General features: G+C 44.7%; 1 protein-coding gene across 1 annotated transcript; it reads left to right on the plus strand.

The window, feature by feature from the left end:
* LOC144728962 (equilibrative nucleoside transporter 1-like) lies at window positions 1–25,776 on the plus strand. Its single transcript, XM_078608758.1, has 10 exons — window positions 1–836; window positions 1,682–1,824; window positions 8,787–8,921; window positions 9,052–9,149; window positions 10,489–10,558; window positions 13,232–13,335; window positions 15,014–15,119; window positions 16,031–16,116; window positions 20,745–20,944; window positions 24,716–25,776. Exons 1-10 carry the CDS (start codon window positions 619–621, stop codon window positions 24,825–24,827), a joined length of 1,272 nt encoding a protein of 423 aa, XP_078464884.1. The 5' UTR covers window positions 1–618; the 3' UTR covers window positions 24,828–25,776.
* Window positions 25,777–26,563: the final 787 nt, after the last annotated feature.

Raw genomic sequence — 26,563 nt, forward strand, 5'->3', positions numbered from 1 at the left:
TGTGAGTACCTTCTCTGTGTACGGCCATAACCATGCCCCTTGTGTTTGTTACCCATCCGTGCCCATACACCTTTACAATTACACCTCTACACAAGTATGGTTACAAAACACCTACAAACCCCTCATTCACCAGTGGTTTGTACATGTTCATGTGCACTCACTGGAATCACGATGACACGTAGGAGGAATAACGGAGCTTATTCAAATCAAAATGTTATCATCATCACCAGTCATGATAAATCTACTGCTGGATGAAGACCTGAAGCCACCGCCATCTCTGCATTTCAAGCATAAATCTGCATGCTTTACATTTCTTTGTAAAAAAAAACAACCGTGTTTCGTCATTAATAAACATCTTTCAGAACCATATTTCATAGCAGCAGGTAGCAGCTATTTTTTGTGGCAGTTCAAGAAACACCGCTTAATGCCCTGGGCAAAATTTCGACGAACTATTTTGTTTGTTTCGTGGTTTGCGTCTTGCTACAAGCACGGCCTGGAGTCTTGAGTGGATGTCAGGGGCATGATGAACGACACACGAACCATGACATTTGTTCCTCCTCCTCTGCTCCCTTCCTCCCTCCATTTCTGTCCCAGTACTTCAGGGATCGGCTGAAAAGCATGCAGAACGAGAGCAGCATCAACGGAAGCCTCGTCAGCAACGGGAGCCTCGTCAGCAACGAGAGCCTCGTCAGCAACGGGAGCCTCGCCGTAAACGGCACCCAGCAGGCGCAGGGGACGAACAGCGTCCTCGCGAAACGCTACGACGGGACCATGACGCTCGTGTCCATGGTGGCCATCTTCATCGCCTCCGTCCTCACCACCCTCGTGCAATCGACGTGAGCCGATTGGCACCGCGCGGACCCTGCGCACGCCTGTGCCAGCCTGCGGCCACGTGCCTGCCCAGTAGTGGAGCGTGGCAGCCGTGGACACGGCCTTTTTTATGTTTAAGTTTGTTATCCTTGCCCCACGCACAATCTTCGATTAGCATGGTTGGCTAGTTCAACATACGTATCACACTAGACTATGCCCTACTATACACTATACTCAACAGTACACACACTACGCTATACACACACTACACTACTAGACACTAGACCACGATACTAGCTTGAAAACGCATCTCTTTAGATACTGCTTTTTGTGTTTAGTTTTCTGTCCTTCCCTGCACTTCCGATTAGCGCGGTTGGCTAGGTAATGTGCGAAAGAAGTTCGACAAACATGCATATTTAAAGCTGCGACAGGCAAAACTTACTAAAACTGTTTTTCATTCATTTTACCAGGTAAGGCCCACTGAGCTAGTAGCTTTTTTTCAGAAGCGACCTGGCCACAAATGATACCTCAACCAAGTGGCTTATCATGTGGACATTTATAGCAGTCAAATATTTTAAACACGTTTCTAAATGTGGAGGGGAAAATTGAAGGATCCGGAGAAAAATGCAAGGAACCACGAGGAGAGAGACACGCGAACTTCAAATATACAGAAGGCGTTAGGGTCGGGATCGAACCCACAACTCCTGCAAAACAGGCGAGCTAGTTAACATATCGCCACTGTGGTGCCCCAACAAATGTTGTGAAGGCATTTTTAGCCTCACCGATTTCATGAATGATTTACATTGTTATGGTATTATACTGAATGGCGTTTCCCACATACACCCCTTCCTTCTGCTGTTTCCCTTTGCAGAGTGTCTTCCAGGCTACGCATCTTGATTGGCATGAACGGAAACCTGGCCATGTTTGTGCTGACCGCAGTGCTGGTGTGGGTCAAGATGCTGTCCCCGAAAGATTTTTTCATCATCACCATAATAAGCGTGTTCATCATCAATAGTAGGTCCCATTGGGGAGCACACGCCCGCAGCTACAATAGTCGTTGCTATTCGTTGCTCAATTTTTTTGCAAAGCAATTTTTGTATTATTGTAAATTGCCCTCCAGACATATCCCAAGTTAATCGGCTCATGTTTATTGCTCGCTAAGTATCGCGGGATAGCAACATCCACAAGTGTTTTACGCCATTGCTGCTTATACTGGAGCGAGTCATGCCACAGAATCGCTTTTCATTCCATTCTTATAGTTTTACACGTGAACTAGGTCTCGGCAAGGTAAGGTAATTTACCCTTTTTACCGGGTAAAAGGGTAAAGGGTAAAGGTGTCGACATGCCAAGGGGTAAGGTAAAAGGTAGGGTAAAGGTAGCTCGGAAGAATTACCCGGTAGGGTAAAGGTAGCGCGAAGTATTATCCGGTAAATACGGTACCTTGTTAACCGCTAAAAGCTCCATGGCGCAGTCCGTGGCCTCCATTTAAAAAGTAGTATTTAAAAACTACTTTTTAAAAACACGCTTTTATTAAATGTACTCGTAATGGCAGAACTCCACGACTCCAGGAAGTGGCCCCAAAGCTTGCCATAACGTAAGGGACCGTGGCCAATTACAGCCAACGTGAGTTGAGCGTGGACAATTAGACCCAAGCCGAAACATAACATGTAAAAATGAATGTTTAAAAATATTTATTTTTTATGATAGAGTATAGTATTGTCATCAGTATGACATAAGTATACCAAGTTTGCAGTCGATACCACATTGGGAAGTGGGTTAAAATTTAGTTAAAAATTTTGAGGATATGACAACGACGACGACGACAACAACGACAACAACAACGACAACAATGACAACAACGACAACAATGACAACAACGACAACAACAACAATGACAACAACAAGCGTGTAACATTGGAATCCTCTAGAATATTCTATATGAATAAAGCGCTCTACCTAGGATTTACCGTGATAAACCCTTTTCATGTGTAGTTCCTTAGTAATTACCCTGTAATCGGGTAATTTGTATGGGGTCAGGGTTAAAGGTAGGTTAAAGGTGGTCTCGTTGCTTTTTACCTTTTAACTTTTACCTTACCTTGCCGAGGCCTAATGTGAACAATGGAACAGCATATTTAATTGCAGAGATCAGCGTAATGACAATGTTACACGCCTGGAACGCAGAATGGTCTCCAAGCATGAACTCTGGAGATACATCAATTTAGTAGAGTGGGTTTCTGTGCACAGCTCATTTCTCAAATGTATCTGGGGTTTACCAGCGTGCACTTCTGCTCGGAGGCCATCGCTTTAAGATTTTGTTCAGTCTCTTTTACATTTCTATTCATCGATTGGTCGCTGGCAGGTTGCTGAGGAAAGGATCCGATCCAATCAGCAGTAATATAATTGGGCAGATAGTCTGCCACCCGTTCCCAGGCTACAGCAAAGCACTTTCATCTTAAGCACGGCAATAATCCGGGAATCTCCCCAAAAGTCCAACTGACGATTCAAAACCAAAAGCCAGCATCTCCCGCGTGATGCTCAAAATATCTGGACGGTAAAAAAGAAACAATCTCGAAATTGCTTTTTTTTTTAAACAGATAATTCGGTCGATAGGCGATGCTCTGGAAGGCATTTATTTGCGACCTGCGCGAGCCAAATTTTACAGCCTTCGAAATCGGCAAACAATACAAACAATGCAACAACGCGACGTCCTCAAGACTCTAAAAGCTAAAAAGAGCGATTGGCTGAAGTGGAAAGAACAATCGATTCAGGTGCCATTCTATTTTGAGGAGCGGAACGGAAAACGGCAGGTGCGAGAAAAATGTTGCTTAGACGTTTTAAAACTTTACGATTGGCAAACCTGTCACAGAGCTGCCGTAACAACGTATGTGTGTACGTATGTTGAACTTCTTCCGCACCGTACATAGCCAACCGTGCTAATCGGAGGTGCGGAGGAAGGAATCGGAGGTGCGTGAGAATTAATGGTTTCTATTTCATTAGCAAGTATATTCTCTGTAGGCAACAGCAGGAGAGAGGGAGATGTTTTTTTTAATTCCTAAAATAATGTATATGGTTTTCTCCTTGAGGCAAACCTAGGCCCGTCAATGAAATTCTACCTTTTTCTTAAATCAAAGTGGTACTCGTGTGTATACGTAGCCAACCGTGCTTATCGGAGGTGCTAAAACAGAGGCGTGCAGATATTAATTAAAGTATGTGCCTATGAAGTTCTTGATCCGTATGAATCTACATTCGAGACACATCCCGCTGGTAAACTCCGAGATAAATGCACACGATTTTGCCAGGGGATTTTGCGAAATAAGTTCAACGTACAGTACATGCATACGTTTGTATGCAGCAATGATGCAGTGGTTTGTGCCATAGGCAACAGTAGTGATAAATGGTCGTTGAGCTTGTCCTGGGTAGAGGCCGACCGAAATTCGGTTTCGGCCCCGAAAGTTGGCAAATAGCCACTTTCGGCATACTTTCAGTTTCGGCTGAAAGTAAAATTTTAACTTCCGGTCTGGTTCCGGTTTCGGCCGAAACTGGTATTGACTTTCCGTAATTCGTCAACCGAAGATCTATTTTTAGAATATAATGCTACTGCTACGTCTATCACTCTGCCTATCGGCCGGTCAGTCGGCGCGAAGCAATCATATGCGATAGGCTGCAAACACACACACACGTCAGCAGCAGCAGCAGCTTGGAGCGAGGTTACAGCCGCAACCATGGTCTGCTCAGGGGCCATCCATACATGACGTCACGCACCTGGGGGGGGGGGGGGTCAGACATTTGTGACGATGTGTGACGATGGGGGGGGGGGGTTTGAGAAATGTGACATCAGATCAAAATGCGCAACTTTAAATATATAAAGACAACACGTGCTACTTAATTAAATACACACTACAATGACAATAGTTTAAAGCGATTTGAAGCATGATTTTTTTTTGGAGGGGGGGGGGGGTCAGAGCTTTGTGACGCCATATTTGAGGGGAGGTCTGACTTTTTGTGACGCCGTGTGACGAAGGGGGAGGGGGGGGTAAAAAATCGTCCAAAATCGCGTGACGTCATTTATGGACGGCCCCTAATGTATATACCACCAGTCAACATACGGCAGCCTGTCTGGCTGAATGCGGAAAAACTGTTGTTTCTTAACTAAAACATTCGTTTGTTTGGATATAATTACTAAGTAACACCTAAAGGTTTGATATTTAGCGACTCTTACTGCAGGCTCTGAATGATTAGTTCTAGATTTATTTTTTAATTAAAGTAGCATTGCATCATGACATATTTCATGAATCTTGTGTTCGGTAACTTCGGTTATATACCTTTCTGTTTTGGTCTCGGTCTAAAGTGGAGTTAAACTTTCGGTTTCGGCTTCGGTTTTGGCCGAAAGTAAATTTTTTACTTTCGGTCTGGTTTCTGTCTCGGCCAAAACCAGAAATTCAATTTCGGTCATCCTCTAGTCCTGGGCCCCGTCTAGATGGACTCAGCCTTGATTGAATACCTGGTGGTGTTTATCGTATACCGACATCGACACTGGGGACACCTCGGCGTCCGTTTGGTGATGCTGCCCTTTCATGTGCCCCGCACCTCCGATTAGCAGGATTGGCTACGTACGGCGCAAAAAAGTTCAACATACATTGTTTAGGTCAGGGGTCCTCAAACTACGGCCCGCGGGCCACATGCGGCCCACCGAGGGCATTTATCCGGCCCATGGTCACTAATTGGGCTGCGCTTGTGAGCACTAATTGGGTTGCGCTTGTGAGCACTAATTGGGCTGCGCTGGTGAGCACTCATTGGGCTGCGGTGGTGGGCACTGATTGGGCTGCGGTGGCGAGCACTGATTGGGCTGCGGTGGCGAGCACTGATTTGGCTGCGCTGGTGGGCAATGATTGAGCTGCGGCGGTGGGCACTCATTGGGCTGCGCTGGTGAATGGTTCAATGGGCCAATTGACTGGACTTGCCCCCCAGGCCTAAGGCTGCCAGCCCTCCCCTGGCTGCGCTTGACTGGCTCTCCCTCCCTCAGCTCCCTCACTTGCCCCTCGGCTCCACTCCCAGTGATATTCCCGTGTGCTGAGTAAATGATAGAGGGGTAATAACAGAGTGATCTCTGATCTCTGGAGGGGCTGCCTGCTGTTTTCCCGTGCTGGTCAGTGACAGACAGCCGAGGAGTAGGAAACCCAATTTAAATGACAGTAAGAGCATTTATATTCTGATTGCTATTCAATTATATGAGGTTATATGTTGTATGTTGTGTAAGCCCCGGTTCATACTGTTACGATCTCTGAGCAGTGCGAGTTCAGCCATATGCTTGTATGGCTGAACTTGCATTAGATTCGGAAGAAAAAAGGCACATGTGCCTTCTTTTTTCCTGCAGTGGAATCGGATCGCATGGGTCTTCTCCCCCATGCGATCAGATTCCTATGCGAGTTCGCAGATCGCATTGCGATCTGTGAACAAAACTGCAGGTGTAATTAACTTTTTAATGGCACCCGCACCAGTGTGAGCCTGGGGTAAAAGCGGAGTTCCCCCAATCAGACTGCATTGATGGGCAGTGCAGTCTGTATGTCTCTGTGTGGGCAAAGTTATTGCTGGTATATTGTTTTTGTAGCGTTGTATATATATTGGTATTTTACTAATAGCAATTTTGACTCCCTAGGAAACAATGATGTCAAGAAAGAGAAAAATTGATTCGGAGTGTAGGATATTCAAAAAACAGTGGACTTATGATTACTTTTTCATGCAGTACAAGGAAAGAGCTGTGTCTGATATGCCAGAATATAGTGTCTGTGTTCAAAGAATACAATTTACGTCGACACTATGACCTCAACATAAAGATAAATATGATTGTTTGGTCGGAGAAGTGAGAAAAGATAAAATATTAAAACTGAAAAATACATTAACAACTCAGCAAAATACTTTTGTGAAGCAGAAGCAGCTAAATATTTCATCACTGCGAGCAGACCATTCGTGGAGGGAGAATTTGTTAAAGAATGCCTTCTTTCTGTTGCCAAAGAGATGTGTCCAGAGAAGGCCGATTTATTTAGTACAGTGAGTCTTTCAGGACCTACACGTACACGGAGGATTGAAGAAATGGGAGACAATTTCCATCAGCATTTGCAAAACTCCACAAAAAAACTTTCCTATTTTTCCTTGGCACTCGACGAAAGCAATGATGTTCGTGATTCTGCACAACTTCTAATTTTTATTCGTGGGACGAATGACTATTTCGAAGTCACAGAAGAGCTTGCTGCACTGCAAAGCATCAAAGGAACAACTACAGGAGAGGATATCTTTCGATTTAAAGCTTTCGTGACTGCAGGGATTCATCTTCTTGGTTCTTTCGGTAAAGTCACATAGAAGGGAAGTAATAAAACAATAAAAGTAAAACATGATAAAATAATTCTCACGACGTTTCGGCCACAACGCAAGCAGCCGTCCTCAGGTGAAAACCAGGTCTGTTGGGGAGACAGCGTCTGAATGAAACAGCACACGAGCTTGGAGCATATATAAGCTGGGTTGGAAGCGGGGGAAAGAGCGCCTTGACAAAATAATTTACATATCAAGAGGAATTTAGCATATTTATGGGAAATGCAGGAATGTGATTAGTACTACATATGCCCGTGCTGCATATGTATTACTAATAACATTCCTGCATTTCCCATCACTGAAGTGGGACTCTGTTATGAAATTTGTGTTATCTTGTGTTAACTTCATTAGAGCTCATGCACTAAACCACAGACACTTTCAGGAATTTCTGTCTGAGCTAAATGTTGACTATGAAGATGTTCTGTATCACACAGAAATCCGTTGGCTGAGTCGAGGGAGAGTTTTGAAACGTTTCTATGACTTACTTCCACAGATTACAGCTTTTCTGCTTTAAAAAAAACAAAGAAGTACCAGAGCTCAATGATGCAGAATGGAAATGGCACCTTGCCTTTCTGACAGATGTAACAGAGCTACTCAACAGTTTCAATGTGCAACTTCAAGGAAGGGGAAGCTCATCTGTGATATGCAATCACATGTCAAAGCATTTGAAGTAAAATTAGGCCTCCTCATCAAACAAGTGAAGGAGGAAAACTTCTGCCATCTCCCCACAACTCAAAATCTGTTAGCGAAAAAACCATTGGTTGCATTCCCAAACAATACATGTGTGGATTCACTGGAAAAATTGCAAAAGGAGTTCCAATTTGGATTTAAAGAGCTTCATCTCCATGAACAGGACATATAGCTTTTCCGTAACCCATTTTCTATTGACATTGAAAATGTGGATACAATTTACCAAATGGAACTGGCTGAACTGCAGAATTGTGACTCTGAAAGACGCATTCAAGTCAAGCAGCCTTCATAATTTCAATGCATTTCTCCCCTCTGAGACATATCCTCATCTCAGGAACCATGCACTCAAATGGCAACCATCTTTGGCAGCGCTTATGTCTGTGAACAAACTTTTTCCAGAATTAAACATTTGAAATCTCCAACCAGATCTAGACTAACGGATGCACACTTGCATCACTTGTTACGACTAGCAGTGACAAATATGGAACCGGACATTGACCATCTCATTAGCCAAAATCAGGCCCCTAGTTCCCATTGAAATACTGGCAAGTTTGTTGATTTAACTTTACTTGTTCTTCATTTTAAATATTGTATTTGTTCCCGTTTTGTTTCTTCACTTCAAAATAAGATATATGCAGTGTGCATAGGAATTTGTTCATATTTTTTTAAACTATAATCCGGCCCTCCAACGGTCTGAGGGACAGTGAACTGGCCCCCTGTTTAAAAAGTTTGAGGACCCCTGGTTTAGGTTGTTGTTCTTCCCCCGCACCTCCGATTAGCACGTTTGGCCATGTACGGTGCGAAAGATGCTCAATGTACACAAATCGTACACAGGCCACGACAGCTGCCCCACACTGACTCCAAATGTCTCCACAGATAATAACGGACCCTATGTGTTTCGTGCGTGTACGTGTGCACAGCGTTTGGTGCGGTGTTTCAGGCCAGCCTGTTCGGCCTGGCGGGTCAGTTCCCCACCAGCTACATGACGGCCGTGATGAGCGGCGTGGGCATATCCGGAATGTTCACGGCCCTGGCCATGATCTTCGCTCTCCTCGGTAACAAATGTCGGACGCACGACATCACATTGGGAAGGGGTCCAAGCCAAAAGTGGGACGGTGGGTGGAGGGTGTGGGTGGAGAGTACAACGTCAACTGTGAAACCCGCTGCTTTCTCTCTATCCTGCAGGCAGCAGCGACAACAGCTCGGTGGCGTTCTGGTATTTCGTGATGGCCTGCGTCATAACCGTGATCACCATCTTGTGCTATGTGTCGCTCTCCCACCTGGTGGGCCCCACCGCAGCGCCGCACGTGGTACTGCCGCCGCCACACGACAAACACCGCGCGCCACATCGATCCTCCACGCAGCCACACAGATGACCGCTAGTCAGCGAGGACCCGTCACGGCTAGCGTGGCACATGGGAGATGGAATATGAGGATCCGTGCATGCTCAGCCTCCTTTGTCTCCCAACCGGTGGTGGCAGCGGTGATGATGTCGATCATATTTTCGATTGGGATTATACGGCAGCAATAGTCGCCCCCTACTGGCAGACGAACGCCGCTCGCAGTCCAGGTGCTGTCCCTTTGTGCCGGCACAGGGACAGCTGCCATCGGGGGTGCCCTTCGAATGGTTTGAGATGTCACGTGAAGCACTTTTGAGTTGCTAAGGCATTTTAGAGCTGTGTAAATTAAAATAAGATGATTATCACATCGTCATCAATCATCAGCCTGTATTTTGACGTATTGACAGCACACCAGTGCAGCATAACACACCGGTCCTTATAAAACAGTAACACATTTTATAAGTTTAATAAGAAAATCTGTCGCCAAGTTTGATGCGATTCGAAGGTTTATTCAGTCTATTGAGACTTTCTCAAGAAGGTCAATATTCACCGTTGATTTGGGTCTGTTGAATCCAGGAACCGTCCGACCAGGTCTAGGGCACGAGGTGTCAAATCTTGCCTTTGGAAGACGGAGCGAGCCAGTCGTCATCAGGCTGGGTGGTGCTATATGTCAACAGACTGTGCAGCTTCGTGTTCAGCCGCTCATAAAATTTGTCTTCCGACTGCTTCGACATCACGAGAACTGGTTTTGACCACACCACCCGCAAGATTTTCTGACCGGGTTTGCGGATCGCGGGAAATGAAATAATTATTGCAAAAAATAATCATTTTTTTATACCGCCGCATTCTTGTCATTGCCGCATCGATTCATGAACTCGAAGCTGCATCTAGTGTGAGCAGTCTGCCTCTGCTCCTGTGTTACATTTGTGGTATCAATTCAATTACCATATTTTTTCACCAGTCAATGGCCATTATCTTAGACCGCCGTTCTTCTAGGTTCAATTAAATCAGTGCTATTTGTTGGAAGTAATAGGCGATTGTTGCACAGAAACACTTGCCTCCTACCACTCAGGGCTATACCAAATGGAGATTCTTACCGACCAACAACTTTTTTGTACATGCACACCAATTGCTACTGCCCTTGAAAAGGTTGAACACACAATGGCAGTTGTACTCTACACGCATACAGATGCGGCAGCGTTTATACAGGTGAATGGGGCTACCTTCTCTCTATGTTTCAGCACTTGCGTTGATCGCCTAATGTCCCACTGCTCTTTTGCAGAGGTTCTCCATTTACTACTTGACGGAAGACACCAAAGTGCAAATCGAGGAAAACGTCAGTAACACCGAAGGTAGTATGTCATTAGGTTGTTCTCTGTTTGAAGAACCTCTTTTTTCTCTCAATCCGCTCAATATCTCTGGTGTGTAACATTTTCAAACTCAAACTTTATTTGATTTATTTTATACTTACGTGAGTTTACCGAAAGAACCAAAGAGTATATTTTCAAACTCTCCCGTTCAAGCCACGATGTTACAAACAGACGCATTCTGTGCGTTCTTTTGACAGTAGGAAAAACGAATGATTAAGCTGCTGGAAGAATGCCCCTCGTAGAAGAGAGATTGCTGAAATGAGTACAACGAAGAAAGCGGAGCTACTTTGTACACATTCCATCAGCCGCAGGTTGCATGGGATGTGCTTGGTGCTATGTGCATGATAGGATGTGAATTTTGAGACGTGCATGATAGGATGTGAATTTTGGGACGTGCATGATGTGATGTGAATGATGGGAGGTGCATGATGGGATGTGAATAATGGGATGTAAATAATTGGCTGTGTGTTGCCTTAAAAGGAAAAATGCTTTGGGCACGAAATTATTTGTCTTATTTAGTACACAGAGACACACATACGGGAACGAGGCATCATGTCCACTTATTCACCACCACGATAGTCAACAATTATTTTATATACTTTGGACGAATCAAGAGGAGGGGCAGCGATAACCTATACAATACAATTATATAAGAATAGTTGTAATGGATAAACTCATTGGGGAAGGCCATGAACAAGGTAGGAAGCCAGCATAAGAGAGAAGATGGAAATAAATGCAGCAGCAGTAGGATTGGCACAAGGATTGGCACAATAGCAGAGGCAGTGGAGGTGCTCATTGTCGAAGCCACGAATCTCCATATGGCATCTGCTAAACCAGGGTTTGTCAAACTGCGTCTCAATAGCTGCATGCAGCCCTTTAAATGCTGCATTGAGGCTCTTTAAATATTGAGGTTTGTTTCTACCGAATTCGAAAAAAATGGCCCTTGTTGTTATTTTGGTTGCTGACCCCTGACCATAGGAGTCCTGTTTACGATGGGAGTCCAGTTTACCTACATGCTTGTTGGAAGCCAGGAGTGTGAATGAGAGCATACTAGGTCCTTAAGCCAAGATAAGACCTGGTACATATAACGTCCGCACTATGTACGAGACATCAAAGACAACCCAAGTCCTCTATGAAATGAAGAGATTACCACGTGGCGCAAGACCGTTAAGGACGAGCTGGTAACAGTGATGGACGTCTCTTGGGGCAAGGCTCAACTTGTTGCCAAGGACAGGAAAAAGTGGAGGGAACTCTTTGCGGCCTTGTCCCATAGGGGATGAAGATGATTAACTAACCAACGAGTCGAGTTTACCATGGGAGTCATGTTTACCATGGAAGTCCAGTTTACCATGAGAGTTCAGTCTACCATGGAAGTCCAGCTGAGTATGGAAGTCCAGTCTACCATGGAAGTCCAGTTCACCGTGGAAGTCCAGTTAACAATGGGCAGGAGTCAGCAACTTGCCGCTCCAGAGCCGCATGCGGCTCTTTAAGGACTGCTTCGTGACGTCTCATTTCACCACACAGTGCAATGTGGCTCTTGAAATGTAGATTTTTTTTTAACCGAAATCGAAAAAAATGTCTCTTCTTGTTACTTTGGTTGCCGGCCTCTGTGGTAAACGAATGAACGTCTGAAACCCTCATCCACATCTCTGTTACATACTGCCTGGCCATTTGGTCCCACGCAGACCTTCCTGAATCCATGTTGATCAACCCTTGTGGATGGGGGCGGTGTGTGTGTGTGGTTACTACTACAACAACACATAGCGAGTGAAAGGTGTGGCAGCAACGTTTCCGCTCCGTACCGCGATGTGCGTGCTAACCGTAAACAAAAACACGCGGCCCGTCCGTTTCACAGTGGAAGTTAAATATCTCGTGACGTCATTCTCAAGATAAGGTGTCGTTGGTCCAAATTTGTCTGCATATATATAAATAAGAAATATTTAAAAATAATTTGTTTTTAAAGACGCTTTAATGAAATGTACCGTATTCGTAATGGCAGACCTCCACGACTCAACTGGAAGTGGCCGCAAAGCTTGCCATAACGTAAGGGACCGTGGTGATTTACAGCCAATGTCAGTTGAGCGTGGACAAACATAGACCCAAGCCGAAACATAACATAAAAATGAATGTTTAAAAATACTTTTTAAAATATTTGGGATGGAATATAGTATTGTCATCAGTATGACATAAGTATACCAAGTTTTCAGTCGATACCACATTGGGAAGTGGGTTAAAATTGAGTTACAATATTTGAGGATACAACAACAGAGTTCATAGAGAGCGTGTAAGAAGATCATTTAAAATGTATATTTTTAATGATATCATATAGTATTGTCATCAGTATGACATAAGTATACCACATTTGCAGTCGATACCACATTGGGAAGTGGGTTAAAATTGAGTTACAATATTTGAGGATACGACAACGACAACAACAGACATAGTGAGTTAAATAATAGCGTGGAATAATGAAATAATGTGCTCCCAAATTTACTCAGTTGCAACCTCCGTATCAATAACCCCGTCCTACTGCAAATACTCAGCATGACCCCGGGATAATTCAAATAAGTATAATTCAGTATAACGGGTGCTTCACCAAACATCACTTGCCCCAACAGTATGTTAAGCCTTTCTGGTGGTTCTTTATCTTTGCAGGTGAGCGCAATGGAGACTTTCAGGATGACACCATGTGCCAGGACAACAAACACATCTTAAACGTTCGCCAAAACGTTTTCGGAAAATTTGCCATCTTGAAACAGGTCTGTTGTACTCTGTGATTTAAACAAAGGTGTTAAGATATACAATACCATGTCTACGTACATGTAATGCTATTTCATCTCATAACTCGTTCAATTGTTTAATGGTAAGACTATCCACTATGCAACACTTAACTTTGACTAAATCACTGCTGAATAAACCACTCACACTAAAATTGCACTTGTTATCACGTTTTAAATGATTCGAATTGTTTGTACAATGAAACGACAATGTTTGAAGTGGGCGCACTTTGTTTACCGGCGACGGGAGAGCTGTGGGGAGAGAGAGGTGGGGGGGCAACGGCGTTACCGTAGTGCTGCTATTGTCTGCGCAGGGCGCAATCTACAAGTGCTAAAACTGTACTTACTTATCTACCAGTTATGTGTTACTTATTGGATATTTACTTTTGTTACTTATTTACTGTTTTAAGTTCACTCGTTTCCGGTTAGTTTGTTTTCTTTGTGCACGTTATGATTTTAATGTTAACAATTGATAGTGGAATGTATTACAAATGTAAACTTCGTATTAATATGATGGAATTAAGCTGCGGTTACAACGTTAAATATATGAATGCATGCGGGGTATATGGAGGTGCGGGCTGTCTGAAATTTGTTTTACACAAATCGCTATTTTTGCGAGGTATATGCGTATACGGGCTATATGCGTGAAAATATGATACAGCTCCTTTGTCAATCCAATGCTGGATGAGGGTGTCATGCCACTGTCAGTGCGGAATGGTGAAGGTGGGGAGCAGAGCATAGAAGCACAGGACAACCATGTATTTTGTGGCACTACCCACCCCCTAAATATTTGCAGTCACAATTCTATCTAAGAATCAATTTGTCTTTTAGTGATGTACTTGCAGCACCCTTTAATCTGAAGATATATAAGATATAAGGATATAGCCTAGCCTAGGAATCTCCAAACAAAACGGATCCCTTAAAAAACTGGCCTGCCATCTGGTTCTTTCTGCAATGTATTTTTGATACTGAAAATGTTTTGCTCCCTTGTGTATAACCTCAAAACTGGTGGAACGGCCTTATCGTACTGTTATCTTGTGTAAAGTTATTTGAGCTAAAATATCCCATGGTCAACAATTGAGTACCACTTGCCTTGCGTAGGAATGTGGAATTTCCATTTCTGGCCCAGGTCCAGGGATGAGCACTGCTCCGTTGCTAAAGAGAAGATGAATCCGTGATCGTGTTTGACTCCCTTTCCACGAGAGAGTTTTCCTCATGTGGCATTGATTGTCAATGTGGTCTGTTCTCCTATAACGCCGCATGTCATTTTCATAACGCGAATTGGATATAACGTGATGGATGTTTTTCGGGAACACATTTTCTTTTTTATAACGCAATGCGAATTGGAAATGACGCGATCGAGCGAACGCAACTACGTCGCGCGGGTAGGAATAAGCGGTCGTACAGCTGCCTCGGCGTAACATCATCGCACAAGGCAGTGGGATGCTGCTGGATGTTCTAGATGTTACCCACGTGCCTCAGTCTTTGTTCGGCCTGTGTACGCATCTCACGTGTTATCGCTGATTGGGCCTTACCCCTACATTATAATTTAATAGAATTCAATTTTTCCATAACGTGGTGTTCTTCAGGAATGCAACTACCGCGTTACAGGAGAACACAACTGTTCATGTTAAATGCGTGTCCCTCTGCGTGTCTACAGATCTGGATGCCGGCCTTCTCGGTGTGCTGCGTGTTCTGGATCACCTTCACCCTCTTCCCAGCCATCACCGTTCGCGTCAACACCATCACTGACGATAGCAAATGGAGTCAGTTGATCACTCGCAGATTTTTCTCCTCAATCCAAAATTAAATCCCAAACAAATATTGCCAAATAACTCGATATGTTTGCGTGTATGTTGAACTTATCTCGCACTGTACGAAGCCAACCATGCTTATCGGAGGTGCGATGTCTGGCTTCCCTAGGCAAGGCCAAGATGACACGCGCACACCACGTTTCATTCATCCGCTTCCCTTAACTGTGCAATGTCCTACTGTTAATTCATCTCTCATAAACGCTTCTCGACCCTTACGATGTTGTTTGTCCACCTAACTGAACACACGCACGCACACCCGTGACACCACACCTGAACACTGCAACAGTGCTACAGACCTCTATATTAATTCCGCCATCAACAATGTTGTTGCGTCATTTAGTCGCAGATGCATCTGAGCATGTGTTAATAACAGAACTGTAATTTTATAAGCCTGACTGAGCCCTTTCACTGTCCTTGTTTAAAGTGACATCTTCGCGTGGCTCTCAGAGCCTTTAATTTTTTGCTGTTGCCAGGTAATGCCCACTGAGCGATATAGTTATTTTTCAGAAGCGACCTGGCCAGAAATGACAGCTCAGTGAAGTGGCTTATCACAGGGAAATTTATCGGAGCCAAATATTCTAAACGCGTGATGTTGATTCTAAATCTGGATGGAAAACCCGGAGGACCCGGAGAAAAAGCAACGCGACTACAGGGACAGAGAGAGAATGTGCAAACTCCAAATTAATTTTCATGAATTTACCCGAGCACAGGCAAACTTGCTAATATGGGGATTGTCAAATCCTGGTCCACGATCCAAGACAAAACTAAGTTCAGCATCAGAACGACGCTCAATAGAGATGCCGTGCATTGGCTTCTCATGCTCACGATTGCCCTCCCTTCCCCCCGCCCCATCACGCACACAGAGACATTCTTCCAGCCAGTGTGCGGCTTCCTCACATTTGGCTTCAGTGACTTCGTGGGGCGCAGCTTCACGGCCTTCTACATGTGGGTGAGTGTCAGCCCCTTTATACCGTGCCACTCTTGCACCTCTTTAACCCCACTTTTGTTTCATGAAAGAAAAAAAATGCCTCCACATCTATCTTTCTCCGCTTAAAAAAAAAATATTTTTTGGACAGATACCATCGGCCACACAGCATTCTGGGGGTGCATCATTTCAGCAGCATTCGGTTCAACAAATGTCAGGTCATTTTTATTATTGGCCCAAATCTGGCAACCCTAAAGCGCCATCATCACATTAATGCTCAAACATCAAAATAGACAAGGAAACTTTGGACATTTGGTGTCTCTCCAAGCAGAGTCACGCTCGCTTGAACCAATCCTGTTGAGTTGCCAGATGTTTTATGGTCAAGGGCGCCCCTCTCTGTTAGATATGGGTCCATGTCCAATGCGAAAGTCTAACGCTTTTAAATCTTGGCTTAAAGCTTTCGTAACTGCAGGAATTCATATTCTTTGGATCTTTCGGTAAAGTCACGTAGATAGGTTAAAATAAAATGATAAATAACAATAAACTACGACGTTTCGATCACAACAGAAGTGATCGTCATCAGGAGGAAAAAAGATGGGGAAAGCTGCTGAGGCAGACTGTTTTAAAGGTTTAAAATGGGTGTAGCCCAAGGGTCATAAACGAAGTGGGCGGGGCTAGTGATGTTAATGTGAGAAATTAGCATGTTAATCGAAGGTCCCAGAGCAGCAACGTCGAGCTCAGCGAGCGAGGTGGCTGTGTTAGTGTAGGAAATTTAACCTGTTAATGTAAAATCAGAGATCCGAAAATAACAACTAACATCGGAAGGTGGTAGGATGGAAACATCACAGCCAGTTATGACTTAAACTGGTTGATAATGTCCTTTCAGTGATTGCTTAGTTTATACCCATCTTCTAGATTGAAGTTGTGTCTGTGTCTGAATATGTGGATGGCTTCATGAACGAATCTTTGCTGATAGCCAGTGGATTTGCAAAGTGTGAGCCCACCGCATTAAAACAATGATCAGCCACGGCCGAGGTATTGGTCCTACCGTGTTTCAGATCTGCCTTATGTTCACGAACATGGTCCGAGACATGTTGCTTAGTTTCCCCAATGTAACTGCTGCCGCAGACACAGCTTAGTTTGTAGACGTCAGGGTATTGCATGTCAGGGATCACATCCTTCACAGATGGGATCAGATCACGAATTTTATGTACTGTGTTAAATCGAACCTGGATCTTGTGTTTGCTCATGATTTTGGAGATCTGGTGACCCCTGCTATGTATGGCAAGGTGATGGTTTTGATTGTTTTTTTCCCAACGGTTGGGGTGATAGCTTTACGGATTGTGTAGTCTGAATATCCATTCATCTTGAGAGCTTGGTGTACGTGTTTCAGTTCACTGGCTAGGTGATGATGGTCGGAAATACATCAAGCTCTATGGTGTAGAGTTTTGACGGGAGAATTCTTCTTGGAAGGATGGTGGTGGGAGTCAGGTTTTAGATATGTGTAGTGAGTCCAACTGAGTCGCAGACGTTGTCTTGGGAGCAACACTATTACATCAACTCAACACAACGTAACGTAACCTACATTTGGGTGTTGAACGCCCATCTAACCATGCTACGGCAGAACTAGACACGGTCCCGCAATCCCAGTCTGGACCACGAGCTGGGTCCTGGACCGCGTGGCTAGAGACTTCTTCAACCCGACGTGGATCTTCACTCTCCAACAGTCAAGAACCCCGAGCGCCACATGGGGCCCCCATTATATCGGCCCGGGCTGGGGCTGGCTCTGCCTCTCGCCCCGCCCACCTTCTTGATCTCTCTGGCCCTTTCCCGAAGGCTCCCGAGAGCTCTTCTATACCACATGACCACCCAGCAGCCCCTGTCCACCGGTGGCCCCCCTCCAATATCATCCAGTCACGTGTTGGCAGGTCAACCAGCGTATCATGCCCCAACGTAACCCGGGCTGGCTGACACTCGCTCCGTCACTGGGAGCCCACACCGTACACTGTACGTGGTGCCTCTGCGCTAACCAGCACTCACCCAAGCCCCGCTAGGGCTGGTACTACGCCCAGTAAGCGAGCTGCACATAATGACAACATATTATCTGCCGTGGCCTCGCAAGCCCGGCACCACACAGTGACATTTACAGCCACTATATATGCATCCGTATTGGTGGCTTTCCTGTAGACAGTGTCCCATTGAGCCACCTGGTCTCCTTTCGATTTAAACATCCAAGAATGGTAGCTTGCTATCCTTTATCACCTCCATGGTGAATTTGATGGCTGGGTGTATGGAATTGATGTGGTTGAGGAATTGATTGAGCTGGTCGGCCATGTGGCCGGATGACGAACGTGTTATCAATGTACCTCTTCCACAAGGACGGGTGTAGAGTGGATGCCTGGATGGCGTCTGTCTCACATTTTTACGTGAAAACATTGGCTACAACTGGAGATAAGGGAGAACCCATTGGGGTACCTTCAACTTGTTTGTAGAATGTTCCATTCCAGGTGAAGTAAGTGTTGGTGAGGCAGTGTCTCACCAGGGCCGGTACATCAGCATTCAGTCCTTGTTGGACCAAATTTTCAATGATTGCAATGGTTTCAGGCACAATAACTTTGGTAAACAAAGAGACGACATCGAAACTAACGAGCAAATCACCTGGAGATAGTGAGATGTCCTTAATTAACGATACCAAGTGAACTGAGTTAAATACAGTTAAGGTGGTCTTACCAGTGAATGGTTGTACGGTCTCAGACAGAAATCGGGCCAGTTTGTAGGTGGGTGAGTCAATGGTGGAGACGATAGGACAAAGGGGTGTACCTTCTTTATGGATTTTTGGTAAGCCAAACAATCTGTGTAGTCTAGCAGCAGAGGGTTTTAAGGAAAACCGCTTGGTTGGTACAATTAGGGTAACTAAAAGTGATATGGTGAATAGGGTTGTGGTAAAGAGAGGGCGGTTAGTGGGTACCAACATTTCGGGGGTGCCTAGGGATGGACCAGGGAAAAGAGGTGGGGGTCTTGAGGGAGGAGCGGAAACTACACAGGGATGGTGCTTCTCACTTAATGTGGAGGGGAAGTTTGTTCCAGTGCAAGGGGGGTGAGTATGGAAAAGGAGCAGAAACGGGAATGTGCACAAAGAGAGGGGGGAACGGTGAGAAGTCGGAGAGATTGAGAGTGGAGCGGGCGGGAGGCGACATAAAACGAGACGAGGGAAGCGAGGTAAGGTGGGGCAAGGCCATGAAGAGATTTAAATACCAGCATAAAAAGTTTGATTAGACACCTGTAGTAGATGAGCCAGTGCATTTCTATATGAAGGTGCGGGAGCAGTGTGGTAGGTTGTAAATGAAACGTGCAGATGCATTTTGGATCTGTTGTAGTGGAATGAACGCATATGCTGGGAGATCGAGTAGGAGAGCGTTACAGTAGTCTAGCTGAGGGAAGATGAGTGAGTGAATTAGTAGTTTGGTGGTGGACTGAGTGATAAGAGGATGTATTTTGTGAATGCTGACAAGGTGGAAACAACAGGTGTGGGTGAGTGCAGAGATGTAAGAGGTGGGGGAAAGGGAGGAGCCAAAGAGGACATCAAGGTCTGCAAAGAGGAGTGGGACAAAATCCCTCCTGAGATGTGTGCAAACCTGGTGGCCAACTACAAGAAACGTCTGACCTCTGTGATTGCCAACAAGGGTTTTGTCACCAAGTACTAAGTCATGTTTTGCAGAGGGGTCAAATACTTATTTCCCTCATTAAAATGCAAATCAATTTATAACATTTTTTACATGTTTTTCTGGATTTTTGTTGTTGTTATTCTGTCTCTCACTGTTAAAATAAACCTATCATTAAATTATAGACTGATCATTTCTTTGTCAGTGGGCAAACGTACAAAATCAGCAGGGGATAAAATACTTTTTTCCCTCACTGTATATTTTTAAAACCTTGAGCAATATTTTACAGCGGTATGAATTTCAAAAGGCAACACCTTGGGGGCATCCTCCTGTCGGAACGTTTACACTCATAACCAATCCAGAGTTAACCTTCTGAAACAAATGCTGCCGGAAATCATTGGTTCGGAAGGCCCATAGGCTGTTGAACCTATATCCTATTTATCTAATTATTTTAGCAATAACATTAAATGAGACTTGTATCTGATGTGTGTATAATTTGCTCCATCAACTGATACATCCCAGCAGCTTTTTATATGTTGAGCTTCTTTCACACCATACGTAGCCAACCTTGCGAATCGGAGGTGCGGGGGAAGGATGCTGCCCCTGCTTTACACCAGTGTGTGTGCGTGCGTGTCTCCTGCTCGCGTATGTGTGGGCATTGTGTGTGCGTATCGGTTAGCGCGCCACGCTACAAACCCGGCAACCCGAGTTTGATTCCCGCTCGCGACAACAACACCAGTAATGATGATCTAAACTGGTCCTGGGCATCCCCTAGATTGACTCAGCCTCAAATGTGTGGTGTATAAACATGTGTAAACATCGCCACTGGGGAGACAAAGGCGGTCGAGCGTGGTGTTGGCCACCCACCTCTCGTGTACCGTGTCGGCCTTCATAGGTGCCACTCGCTAACAGCACTTGCCCCAACCATCTGCTAAGGCTATACGGGGGGGATCTTTGTCTGTGTTGTGTCTTTTGTGCGTGTGTGCCCAGCCCAAGGCGGGCAGCTGGTGGCTCCCAGTGCTGGTGGTGCTGCGCATAGTGTTCGTTCCGTTGCTCCTCCTCTGTAACGTCGCCTCCAGGCCCTTGGGCATAATCCCCTTCAGACACGACGCCGCCTTTGTGATCTTCATGCTGCTGATGGGCACAAGCCACGGTTACCTTGCCACGCTGGCCATGAGCTATGGGCCCAAGTAAGTGAACGCCGTGCCGGTGAGATGTTAACTCCGTCGCCTGGTACGCAGGAGGTCGTGGGTTTTATCCCGACCCTGACGCCTGCTGTATATTTTGAGTTTGCGTGTCTCTCTCTCTCCCCGTGGTCGCGTGGATTTCTTCTCCAGGTCCTCTGGTTTCCCCTCCATATTTAGAAATCTGCGTTTGGCGTATTTGGCTGCTATATATTTCCACATGATGATAAGCCACTTCGTTGAGCTATCATGTGGCCAGGTCGCTTCTGATAAAGATAGCTTCGTGGGCCTTACCTGGTAATATAAAAAAACATGTTTAGAGTACTGCACTGCAATACGACTCCTGCGGTTTTAACGACACATTTATATTTACGCGATCTAACCCAAAAACGTTTATTATGGATCATGTAGCGTTTGTTTCTTGACACCGGGACTGGGGCAGCCACTGTTCACCAGGGGGAAGGGCAAGCGGGTTTGTGCCGCAAAGACAAAGGCGGTGGTGATCATATCGCCGCCGAGTGTGACCCGTGCTGCCTTCAATAACTAATTGGTAACAACGCTTGCCGCATCAGTCTACGTCGGCTAAACGGGGTATCTTTTTCTTTGCAGTGAAGTTGTGGGGTATAGATTCCCACGCGCCCCCAGAGTGTGATTTACGCCATTCCGCACGATGGCGGAACATACGGCATGTTTGCAGAAATGTTTTCCCCATCGCTGGTGAAACATTACAGAGAGCTGAAACAAACACCCACTACACCATATAACAGATATTGGCCAAGCATCCCAGTGCTGAGAAGTTTCCTGCAAATTACTCAATTGAGATTCCCCTCCAACGCACCGGTGTGCTGAACTAGTAACTAATTGGCAAATTTTGTTTACGTGACAAACCTTCCTAATTGGCTGTGTCGGGTTTAACGAAACATTTATATTTACGCGATCTTACCAAAAAATAAGTAACATGAAACAAAAAACTCTAAAAAAAGACTCTAAAAAAAACAAGCTTTAATGAAATGTACCCAACGAGTAATGGAAGAACTCCACGACTCCAGGAAGTGGCCCCGAGGCTTGCCATAACGTAAGGGACCGTGGTGATTTACAGCCAACGTCAGTTGAGCGTGGGCAATTAGACCCATGCCGAAACACAATATATACAAAATATTGTTTCAATTGATTCATTTTTTATGATAGAATATAGTATTGTCACCAGTATGACATAAGAATACCAAGTTTGCAGTCCATATCACATTGGGAAGTGGGTTAAAATAGAGTTATAACAATTTGGGGATACAACGACAACAACAACAGAGTGAGTTAATATAAAGCTTGTAAAACGTTTATTGGGGATTTTCCATGTTACGAATAAAAATGTACTTGGTTTAAAACGGTGGAAGAAGTTTAGAATACATTTAAGAACAACAATAATACAGGTAGGAACAACAGGTTCCACACTGCCCACCAGGGAGTATAACGTGCTAATACAGTGATACCTCGGTTCACGAACTTAATTCGTGAACTGACTCTGGTCGTGAACCGAATTGGTCGTGAACCGAGGCACATTTTCCCATAGAGTTCAATGTAAATCCGGTTAATCTGTTCAGACCTTTTTTTTGGGTTTTTGAAGCACAAAAATATGAAACAAATGACAATACACATTACTGTAGTACTGTACAGTACAGTAATGTATAAAGAGAGAACACTAACCTTACTTGAGATGACTTCTGGCATGGAGGAAGGCAGGTGGGAGGCGGGTGGGAGACAGTAAGCACTCAAACGGGTGAACTGTACAATACTGTAAGTACAGTATTGTACAGTACAGTAGTACAGTACATTACTGTATGTGCTAAAAAGCACACCAAAAATCAAAAAGTCACTGAAAGTGTCTTCACAGTACCCACAGTACTTCTTTCTGTGTCTCTGCTTCTCTCCACGATCTTCCTACAGGAAGTCACGACCATGTGACAGCCTGGAATTAGCATAAAAGTGGCCGCGGCTCCTGTTCGTGAACCGAAGCGGAGTTCGTGAACCGGAGCATATTTTTATGAAATTTTCTGTTCGTGAACCGAGTTGTTCGTGAACCGAAGCGTTCGTGAACCGAGGTATCACTGTATATGGAGACACCGAAGAGGTGGGAATAATGAATAGAGAAGGCTGACCACGGTTCATAAAAAAATGCTCAAACTGTTCCATTTGTGCTATGAATGTAATTCTTTGATCAGTGTTTTAAATCTTAGAAAAAACTTAAAAAAACAACTCACATATATTGGCATTCTATTACGTAAAAAAAAATCTGATTACTTTTAGTGTTCCGAGTATAAGAGGATTGTGAGATGAGTATGAAAATGACAGCTGTCTCTTAATCTATACACTTTTATTTTATTTTACCAGGTAAGGCCCACTAAGCTCTATACCTCTTTTTCATAAGCGACCTGGCTATCACCAATGGTAACCCAATCAAGTGGCTTATGTAGAAATTTTACAGCAGCCAAATACTCTAAACGCGTGATTCTAAATGTGGTGGGGAAAATCGGAGTACTCGGAGAAAAATCCACGTGACCCGACGGAAAACATGCAAACTTCAAATCGACAGGCATCGTCAGGGTCGGGATCGAGCCGACGACCCTGTATGCTAGGTGAGGGGGTTAACACCAAATGCAGAGCAACGGGTTGTCTAGCTTTAAATAATAATAACTGGACCATTCCTCAGTTGTGTCACGGGAATTGGGAGAATAGGCGTGATTGTGAGGGGGGCGTTGGCCGTACTTTCATTGCAAAATCTTGGGAGGAGCGACTTTCTACAAGTAACGGTTATATGTAATGCTCCCAAAACGAACTACATAAATTGGGCTCTTTGAGTTAGACATGAAGAAACATGTTTACATATTTGCGGCTTACCATAAACTGTACATAGTGTCTGTGCATGTGTAAGGGTGTGTATTCTTAGCACAACCTGTGCTACCTGGGCCTGTCCTGTGACCTGTCGGTGAGCCTTCGATACTTCGCGTGGCCTTGGAGTACACCTGGCCTGCCATGGCGGTGACGTCATGGCAGTGTCGCCGTGACGTCACCGCCACTTAGTGGCGAATGGCGGCTGCTATTGTTGTTGGTTTAATGGTTAATGCTTCACTGCACCACAAACCAAGCAATTCTGCCTTCATTTGCTGTTTGTGCACATGCAACATTTAGCATTTGTGCCTGAAACGAGCCATTCTCAGTTTAGTTTGTTCTCCTATAATGCGGTAGTAGTTGCGTTCCTGAAGAACGTCGTGTTTTGGAAAAAAATGCGTTTCAATAAATAATATGTAATATAGGGGAAACGCACAGACCGCGATAACACGTGAGATGCATACGCAGGTCGAACAAAGACTGAGGCGCGTGGGTAGCATCTCGAAAGCATCCAGCAGCATCCCGCCTTGTGCGACGACGCTAGGCTGAGGCAGCCGTATGGCCACCATTCTTACTCGCATGACGTAGCTCCGTTCACTCGATCGCGTTACATCCAATTCACACCCGCGTTATGAAAAAATGTGTATCCAATTCGCGTTGTGCAAACAACACGCGGCGTTATAGGATAACGAACTGTACTTGACATTCAGAGTTTGTGGAACAACTACTTGTGCCGAGTGGACAAATAGTAGCTGCTGCGTGCAAAGGAATGACCCTACCACCACCCACTTGCGTGCTGTTCCAGCCATATTAAGGGCTCTGTTAACAATTACCCTGACAGTATACCCAGACTAACAAAGGGGTTTGTTGTGTGTATTGTGCGTGCGTGTGTAGAAAAGTCAATGCCCACCAAGCGGAGACAGCTGGCATAATCATGATGACATTCATTGCACTGGGCTTGGCGTTGGGAGGTGTCTCTTCTTTCATCATCACTTGGTATTTGTGACCTCAGTCCAAGTGGCCTGCATCGAATTTATTTTTGAGAGATTTGACCAGAATGGTGCACAACCCAACCCCTTGGATTGATTAATTAAGGACCCCAGCACGGTTAGTTGGGGTTCAAGGAAACTACTTTGTACTACAAGTGCTGTTCGAAACATCAGCGGTTTTGTTTTACATCAAATATTGTATTTCCGCGTATGCGATAAGTATGTTTATAGATGAAAAGACATTTAATGTAATATGGAAATACAATGTAATACGGAGCGTGCCTCAATGCTCCTAGAAGAGGGCATGCGATAGTGGGTGAATGCATTATCACGTGCAGGCGGGAATGTTGCATTACAGTTTATTACTTTGTGCAATTACTTATGGCGTGTGAATTATCCATGTACTTTACGCTCGCACTTGCATACACCATATGCGGTAAAACAAAGCAACACACATTGCACAGTATTTATCAAATCAATTGCAATCCCAATGTAATGCTTGTTCCAGATAAGGCTACAATTCTCACCTTTATGTTAAAATATTACCGTGAAATTTGGAGAGATAATGTACGTTATGATATTTTTAATAATAGGCCCATGTACCTTTGGCTGTCTCCATCATTTTAAGCCACGTGACTATCATTGATTATCCCCTGGTCTTATCTCCTGCAAAGTTAGCTGTTCCAAGCCGCATTATGCAATTCTCCATTAAAACAGTAGGTGGCGACAGAGACTTTAAAGTCGTGAAATATGAAATGTGCTTTTACATTAAAAGGCCATTAAGTTACCGTTCAGAGCACACGTTGCTTTATGTAATACTGATTTTAGCTGACATTGAATTGTCTGAATAAACGCGCATTTAAAAAGCCTTCTCCACAGTGTATTTAACACAACGAGTGCGGTTCTTAAAATCAGAGTGGTGAACCTGGTAATCTAAATTCCATTCCTCAACCCGCAACGACCAGGGTGGTGAAGTATGGTTAAATAACCCCCATGACCGACATTATCTGGGGGGGGGGGGGTTCTCATCCACCAGTGGATTGACAAGGAATTATAAATGATGTAATTTTATTATGAGAAGGGATTTTAGGGGATCCGTGGTAGCGAGATGTTAACTACCTCGCCTGATATGAAGGAGGTCGTGGGTTCGATCCCGACGATTTTTTCTCCTGGTCCTCCGGTTTTGCCCTCCATGCATTATTTAGTCATTAATTTACTGGTGGAAGAGGGCCGATCCACACCTCGTCATGGGGGTAGTTTTGCCATGTCAGTGTGGGTCGATACAAAAATTGCCCCAGACCAATGCAGATGTCACTCCCCACTAATATTAGCCATGGCTCATCTGTGTACTGGACATCTGTGAAAAAGAGCTTCATAGCTCATCGGATTCCTCCAGTATATTCTGATTCTGATTGCAATGCACCAACATCTGGATACATTTCAAATCAACATCACACGTTCAGAGTATTTGGCTGCTATAAAAAATTGTCGCGCGATGAGCCACTTCGTTGACTTATCATTTGTGATAGCCAGGTCGCTTCTGAAAAAAAGCAATATAGCTTCAGTGGGGCCTTACCTGGTCAAATAAAACATTGTTTAGTTTAGACGAAACTATTGAAATCTCGTCAGGCCTCACCAGCAGGAGGGTCTCGCTGGAGATGTTTTCGCCACTTTCCTGGTTGTCTATATTTAGAAACCAGAGTTCCTGGAAAAAAATCCCACGTGTACAGAGAGGAGGACAAGCACCTACTTG

This window comes from Lampetra planeri, chromosome 30, assembly GCF_965212315.1.
Source record: "Lampetra planeri chromosome 30, kcLamPlan1.2.h2, whole genome shotgun sequence".
Classification (NCBI taxonomy): domain Eukaryota; kingdom Metazoa; phylum Chordata; class Hyperoartia; order Petromyzontiformes; family Petromyzontidae; genus Lampetra; species Lampetra planeri.

Excerpts from the sequence above, each read along its gene's own strand:
- LOC144728962 (XM_078608758.1), top strand. The coding sequence starts at position 619 with ATGCAGAACGAGAGCAGCATCAACGGAAGCCTCGTCAGCAACGGGAGC. Across the intron at positions 10,559-13,231 it reads AAACGTCAGTAACACCGAAG|GTGAGCGCAATGGAGACTTT; the intron begins GTAGTATGTCAT and ends TTATCTTTGCAG. Across the intron at positions 15,120-16,030 it reads CACTGACGATAGCAAATGGA|AGACATTCTTCCAGCCAGTG; the intron begins GTCAGTTGATCA and ends TCACGCACACAG.